The sequence below is a fragment of the Otolemur garnettii genome, unplaced genomic scaffold, assembly GCF_000181295.1.
Source record: "Otolemur garnettii isolate 467f Iridium unplaced genomic scaffold, OtoGar3 scaffold00162, whole genome shotgun sequence".
Lineage (NCBI taxonomy): Eukaryota > Metazoa > Chordata > Mammalia > Primates > Galagidae > Otolemur > Otolemur garnettii.
The window spans coordinates 851,886-859,661 of NW_003852557.1; the positions used below are offsets into that span (position 1 = coordinate 851,886).

General features: G+C 45.5%; 1 protein-coding gene across 1 annotated transcript in view; it reads right to left on the reverse strand.

The window, feature by feature from the left end:
• CA10 (carbonic anhydrase 10) overlaps positions 1-7,776 on the reverse strand; it is a 505,702-nt gene that overhangs the window by 15,086 nt on the left and 482,840 nt on the right. The window contains exons 5-6 of the mRNA XM_003800022.2: positions 5,927-6,022; positions 1,484-1,556 (exon numbers count right to left, since the gene is read on the reverse strand). Of these exons, the coding sequence (XP_003800070.1) occupies positions 1,484-1,556; positions 5,927-6,022 (169 nt within the window). The remainder of the gene's footprint in view (positions 1-1,483; positions 1,557-5,926; positions 6,023-7,776) is intronic.

Genomic DNA, 7,776 nt, shown 5'->3' on the forward strand with positions numbered 1-7,776 from the left:
CCGAGCAGTCCAAGTGTGTAGTTAGAGAAGGCTCCACAGCACACGGATGAGGAAGGGCACAATGTGTTTGGACGACTTCATTGTTTCGGGAGATGTCTATCTAGGTAAGCAGTTCTCAACCTTCCTAGTGCCACGACCCTTTAATACAGTTCCTCATGTTGTGGTGACCCCCAACCATAAAATTATTTTCATACACCTGTATTTGTACGAGGTGTATGTCTTGGTTTTAGGCGACCCTTGTGACAGGGTTGTGACCCACGGGTTGAGAACCGCTGATCTAGGTGGAGTGTGGCTCTCCTGGTTCATCCCTCACCGCAGATGGGAGGGACTGGGTGGTGAGCACCTTGTGGGTAGGGCTGGTGTCTGGGCCATCTTGACATCCCTGGAGCCTCGCCTGGTGCTCACTATGGGGCAGGTGTGAAGGAAATGTTTGTTGAATGAATGAATAAAGGAAAGAGGGGCGGACTCTGCTGTCCCCCCAGCAGTCCAAGGTGAGGGCTAGACCAATTCCTTCTGTCTTTTTCACATCAGCACTAGAGACAGAAGTGGCAGAAGTCATCCCATCTCCCAGCTCGGGAAGGGCACACAGCACACAAGGCTCGTGAGGTCTGGGAAAGTTTGCAGGCTGTCTGATGTCGTGAACATCAGTCTTCCCCTATTGCTTCATTCAGAATCCTGGATTTAGAGAGACTTTAGAAACCTGAAGCTCAGCTTTTTTTTGCTTTTCAGAGGAGGAAACAGAGTTAACACGAGGAAGCGCCTGGGGGAAGGACACAGTCAACACTTGAATCCCAGTTTCCTGCTCAGTGCTAATTCGGTAAAAAGAAACCTTCTTGTACTCATTCCTTTCCCCTCTTGATGTATGACGTAGCACACACTTCCCCCCAAATTTACAACTCCTAGGATTGCTGTGGATGGTAAAGCAGCCTCTTTTCTCTTCCTCCTTCAACTTTGTACTATTTTCTTTTCTGCTAAAGGAGTCAGGGGCTAAAACAGTCTGTCAACCCAAGAAACCAGACAGAGTCTGGGCCACAGGTATGGATGAAGAAAGATGCCATCCTGTCTCTGCCTGGGATACCTGGCTGTGGGGGAGAGAGAGACCTGGTCTAGATGAAGCCTCTGTAAGGTTTAAGGTTGTATCCACAGTACTTGGTTGATATCTTTTAAATCACATCATCAGGAAAGCCCCAAGATGGTGAAATCTGCCGCTACCAGAGACCCCCCAGCTCATTCAATCCATGGGATAAAGATGACCATGGCCATCACCATCACAATCATTATCACCTTAGACAGGCATGGATGACAATGGCATCCCTGGGACTTCTGTTTGAAATGAGCTGCTGCTTAGCTAACCCTGACTCTCCAGAGTGACTTTCCACAGAATTTCAGGATCATGAAGCTGAAAGGGGCCCACAGAGATCACTAGTTCTGGCTTCCTGCCTTTATAGAATAGTTGCTGTATAAGAAATGGAACCAAACTTACTTTTATAGGTTATTCTTGTGATGGTATCTCTGTTGAGCATTCGATTAAGAAATGGATTTGATGAATCAGAAACCTAGAAGAGAAAGAAAATATTAATGACAAGGCATCACTCTCGCAGGAGGAACACTGGCCCCACATCATAGTCCCTCGTTCATTCATATTTACGGAGTCCCTACCATGTACCAAACACTATGATGGCTGGAAATTCAGAGATCCGAGACAGACTCAACAACCCTCAAAAAACTCCCAGTCTAAAGAAGAAAGGTAAGTAAAAAATGATTCTGATCTCATGTGAAGCGTGTGATGATAGAGTCACAGGGGTAACGCTGTTAGAAGAATACCCCCTGCCACCTGGGGACCTGGGGAGCTGAGGAGATGGGTAGACATTAGCCAGGTGTTTTGGTGGTAGAGTATAGAGAAGGAAGAAAGTCAAGAAAAAACATCCCTACAGAGGATCTGTGTATACACAGACACCGGGGAGTGAGAAGCAGACACACAGGCTCATGTAAGTATTTCAGTGTAGAGGGAGTGAGGGTGTGTGGAAGGGTGGAGGTGAGCCGAGAGAGGCAGGCAGAGCCAAGACCATGTTGGCTTTGAACGTCATGTTAGGACCTTCAAACTTTAGGAATAAGGAACCGTTCAAGGGTTGTAAGCAGGGGGAAAGGAAGCAGTGGCATGGGAGGAAAGGGTTGTTTATGTAGGCAGAGTGAGGGAGAACGAGTACCCAGGATAGAGGCATCAGGAGATGGGAAAAAGCTCTAACATGTCAGATAGTAACTTATTACAATAGAATCTCCATAGTTGACCACTTCCCTACGTTGACCACCTCCTTAAGTTGACCTAATTTTCAGAGTCTGGACATCTACCATGTACTCAATGGAAGTTCCTTATATCGACCACTTTGTTCCAGTCCTTAGGTGGTCAGCTTACAGAGATTCTACTGTATATCACTGCTCATTATTACATGAATTGATTCGATGCCATTCAACCAACCATCCATTCATCCATCCATCCAATAAACGTTGGCAGAGTGCCTATTATAGGCCAAACATTGTACCAGATGTTCAAGGATCAGTTGCTATTTTATGCCTAAGTTCTTATATTTCCAAATTCTTTTCCTGGGAGAAGCAGCCAAGCTTCAGGGGGCTTACGCCAGGGAACCACCATTTAGGAGATTGTGATGCGGCCCCCTCCCCCCAAGAAAGAGGATTTTCTTAACAACTCCATTTTTCCAAACTCTGCCTTTTCTGAGGTACCATTTTTATCCTAGTCGTTTCTTTCCTACCTTGCTTAGCTCTGCTCTGTAATTTATGCCTCAGCGGCTAATCGGATGTTGTGACACATCAACATTTTAAATCTGATTTATTCTGAGGGTTGGGAAAATTGCAGCAGATGATTATTATTATTAGATAAGCAACAGGTAATTTTAGCTTAGAGAAAGCACAGACTGTTTATTTTCTCTCCATCTGTCTCTCTTTGTGCACAGTTTCCTGGGCGTGTTGTGGTGAGATGCACACCAAGGGGAGCTTGGTGAGTGACAATGCCCGATGGAGATAAGAGAGTCCACCCCAAGATGGAGAAAAGTCCCACAGCAAACACTGTTGCTTCCTGGAAACCGGAGTGCTAAATTCAGCTGTTACACTGACACCCTCTGCAGCCATTTAAAAGACAGCTCAAAGCTTCCTGTCTGTGCTGATGTACCCTCGAAAGAAGTTTGGCCAAAAATATACTGTCCTGGCAGATAGGGAATCGGCCTCACACCTTGATCACTGGGTGCCTTGGGATCCCGGTACCTGCTGAGTCTGGGCAGCACTCATCTCGGGACCAGCCTCTGTTGAGCTGATTAAACATAATTGAAAAATTTCCAGTGTGCACACAGATGATTTGTGGGCTCTAGTGTGTTGGGTGCGTGGGTGAAATGTGTGCTTGGTATAAGTGAGCTTCAGTGGGAAGTTAATGGTGTATGATTGAGCAGCGATTATAGCCAAATCCCAGTTCCCTGTGGAAGGGGAATTAGTGGAGGACAGAGATAAATAAAACCAACCGATAAACAGGTCGCTTTTCAAACACTAACTCCAAACTTTCTATGGCTCAGCTTTTGGCCAGGGTAATATCTCTAGGCCTAAGGTCGCTGGATGTGGGGCGTCTCATCTCCTGTTCTTGCCTTCTCTGCAGGGAAGTGAGGAGGGGAGGACAACTGAGAGGCTGCACACGCTGAGAGACTCTGGGCTTTGCTCACTTCGCTTCAGGTACCAGTGCCTGGCAGAGGGCTGGCCTGGATCCTGTGCTCAATCAGTGTTTTGTGATGGGGAAAAGGTAAGTCACAGCTTGGACAACTCGCTGGGGAGTTGATGATGTGGAATAAAGATAGAAACATTGTGGTTTGAGATCTAGCCAGGAAGCTTCGGGTGAGCTCAGGGAAAGAATAGAGGTATCCCTGAGAGCCAAACTGGCTGGAGAAGATACAGGAGCTAGTTGCTGTCCCTTCACTGACCTTAGGGCCTCCAAGGTCTATAAGTCCCTCCCAACAGCCAGCAGGGAAGTAGCCAGGACCCAGAAACCCTGGCTATTAGTTGTGATCACAGGGGGAGCAAACGTTTCCGTAGACCTTGTGAAACATGCTATTAGCTTGCTGTGGAGGGAGCTGGCTTCCTAGTATGTACCCATCACTCTTTCAGCTATACGTAACCTGCCTGCACTTCCAAGATGGCACTCGTTGACTTGGGAGCTTTGAGCACAGTGAGATGAAGTCAGGGGCCAGGATGGAGACACCCTCCAGAGGACAGCAACCTTTGGTTTAGTCTATAGGAGTTACTCGTGGAAGTGTTTGCTTCAGGCAGGTTGAGCTCTTGGACTCTAGGGACAATATTGTGACGTATCTGCAAGCTGTACAATAAGGAGCATGGCCCAGGGTGACACACCAATTCATGACTGGGGATAGGGGAATCTGCTGTTTATGAGCAGCATGGGGGTAGGGAGGAAGTTTTGAAATGCTGTTTTCTCTTCTCTTGCCCTCAGTGGCTTTCCCCCAGTTATGTCGGGGAGGTGGAGAGTGAGGAATAAAATCAAGAGTATTAAAATCAAGTAAGACCAGATCCCTCTTCTGCTGGGCTCTTATGAACCACATGAACTTGGGAATGTCAAGGGTTCTCTGGGCCATGCTTCTTAGCTGTAGGATGTGGACACTTAACGCCCAGCCCATAAGTTAAAAGACAACATAGATGTCAAGTACATATCCTAGTGCGTAGCATTCAGAGATCTGTTATTCCAGCGTTTGTGGTGACGCCAAGAGATGCAGAGAAGGGACCAGATAGATCTGTGTGAGGACAAATGTCCTTTGAGAGGTCAAGTGCCAAGAGGGCATGAAAGCCTAAAAATCTGCTTCTTTGGACAAATATTCCTTCAACTCTTTGCTAATGACAAACTAGAAGAGTTTGGGATTGTCATGGATATGCCTGCCCAGACCCTGCCCAGAGATAGCTCTGCCCTGAGCTGACCTGGTGAGGAGATGGTGTGGGGTCTGCAGAGCATGTCCAGGAAGGGCCACGGACCTGTTAGACAGGGGGAGAGAGTAGGACCCAGGTACATTCTCCTGAGTAACGATGATGCCATCACGAGGGCTCTGTTGGAATTCCCTGGAGGCCAAGGCCAGGTCCTATTGATCATCTTTATCAAATTCCAAGTTCTGGTTGGGGCACCTTGTTGAAACTTCTCCTGGGTCTAGCATAGGGACTGCCACCCATGGCCGATGTTTTAATTTTTTTCCAATTGGAAAGGCAATTTCTTTTCATTTTTGGTTTTCATTTTTCAAAATAGTTTCATATCTGCTTCACTCTACATCTGTCAAAGGTAATTATTATTATTTTTTAAACAAATTGGAATTTGCTTGGTTGGAGATATTATGCTACTGCTGTTGACCATTAGGAAATTCAGAGCCTCCTTAAGACCTCCCAAAGTCAGTGCAGGTGACCTCTGTGTTATTTCTCTGTGATGTTTATGAGTGAGAGAGGAAACTGAAGCTGGGAGCCATTGTGGAGAAGCCAGGAGGGGACGGACATCTTGCCTTTCCTTTGCCTGTCTGAGGGGTAGCTGAGTAATAAACAAGCATTCCATCCTGGTGGGCAGGATTACATGCCTCTGGTCCTGCTGCACCAGGCAGGTGCTGAATCTTGTGCATGGATCTAGCACTCTTTTTCTTTCTAGAACAGAAGGCACCTGAGTTCTCAGCCCTGATGCTCCAAGATGGAGCTCATTGTTTTTGCTTCTGTCCACAGGGGACCTCATTTCTCCTAAGTCACATGTATGTAAAAGCTTTTCTTAGTCAAAGAGGTAATGCCCATTGATGTCATGCCTATTTCTAACTCCAACAGAGACTTTGAAGTCATATTCTGATTGGGGTGGGGATGGTGGGAAGAGAAGAACAAGGAAACGCAAGAGACTTACTTTGATAAATATAGAAACTACCACCAATCCGTTTGGACTCTTTGCAGCTTCTGTGACATTTGTGTATAGCTCATGGTTATAGTGGATGAGCTGCACCTGGAAAGAGGGAAAAAGAAAAATAAGAGCCACAGTCTAGTGTTAAAAGGCAGGGCGTGTAGCATATGCCCCCACAGAGGGTGAGCAGAAACATGTAATGAAAAACAATTGGGAGGAGTAAGTGTGTGTCAAATGCACCTGCATGCACACACAGATAGACACACATACAAAAATCCCCATACATGGCTCGGTACCTGTGGCTCAAGCAACTAAGGCACCGGCCACATATACCTGAGCTGGCAGGTTCGAATCCAGCCTGGACCCACCAAACAACAATGACGGCTGCAACCAAAAAATCCCCATCCATATTTGCAAATGTTTTCTGGTAACAAACATACTTGTTTTTTCCTCTCTGATTTCACCTTGTATTACAAACCTATAGTAATTAAAACAGTAATCAAAACTGGTATTAAAACAACTCATAGACCAATGAAACAGAACTGAGAGCCTAGAAATAGATGCACACATCTGGCCAACTACTCTTGGACGAGGGTCCCAATAATACACAATAAAGAAAGGACACTGGAAAAACTGGATACCCACATGCAAAGGAATGACATTGTATCCTATCTTAACCACCACTCAGAAAGATTAACTTGAAATGGATTAAAGACTTAACTATAAGAGCTGAATCCAACTCTTAGAATGAAACTTAGGGGAACAATCTTCCTGACATTGATCTTGGCAATGATTTATTTTATTTTATTACAAACTAACACAAGGGTTACATTGTGATGTTTAGGTTACATTGTTAACAAGCATACTTTTAATAAGTTCAGTGCCCACCTGGCTCTGGCTCTGTCCCAGGACATTTTCCCTAAAATGTGTGTTTCTTGAGTTTTCCTTACTAGGAAAGGAATTGCCCTGCAGGGGAGGAGGTATTTTTCCTGATGTACTAGGAAGGCCACTGGCAGCAAGTAAATCTTCCTTGCAGCCTTGGGGCAAGCAGGGAGCTGTTAGGTCCTGACTCAGCCCAGGGACTCTGTGTGCGGACTGGCTGGCCAACAAGAAGTGGTGGCTCTGATGGAAAAAAGCTGATGGCCCCGCTCCTCTGGTTATACAGGTCTTCACTTCCTCCTCATTCAACAGGCAACAGTGCTCTGGGAGGCTGAGGCAGGAAGATTGTTTGAGCTCAGGAGTTTGAGACCAGCCTGAGCAAGAGCAAGACCCCATCTCTACTAAAAATAGAAAAACTAGCCTGAGGTGGTGGTACACACCTACGGTACCAACTACTCTAGAGATTGAGGCAAGTGGACAACTTGAGCCCAAAAGTTTGAGGTTGCTTTTAGCTATGATGCCACCACACTCTACCCAGGGTGACAGAGTACGACTGTCTCAAAATCAAACAAACAAAAACCACCAAGGATCAGTGATATATCTGTTCAACTATCATCCCGGACGAGGGCTCCAGTGAACTGGAACTAGATTTTCCCACCGTTATTTAATTTTTAGCTCTTCAGCAAATGCTTTCCCAGTTGAGATATTTCGGTGGCTGTTACTTAATTTTTAAAACTCCTTTATTCTTGTGGCTCCATAGCACACACATTCAAAGTGATGCTCCATTTGTTTTTAGACACAGGATCAAGTTACATCACAAAGACTCAGTTGTTTTCTCGAAAAATGGGTTATCTCTCCTTAGAATTCATTTTGGGTCTGTGGTTTAAAATAGATTTCCTTAACAGTATCGAAGTATATGTTTTTAAATTGTTTAAAAAAGTTATAAGTAAGAAGAAATATATAAGTTAAAAAAAAAA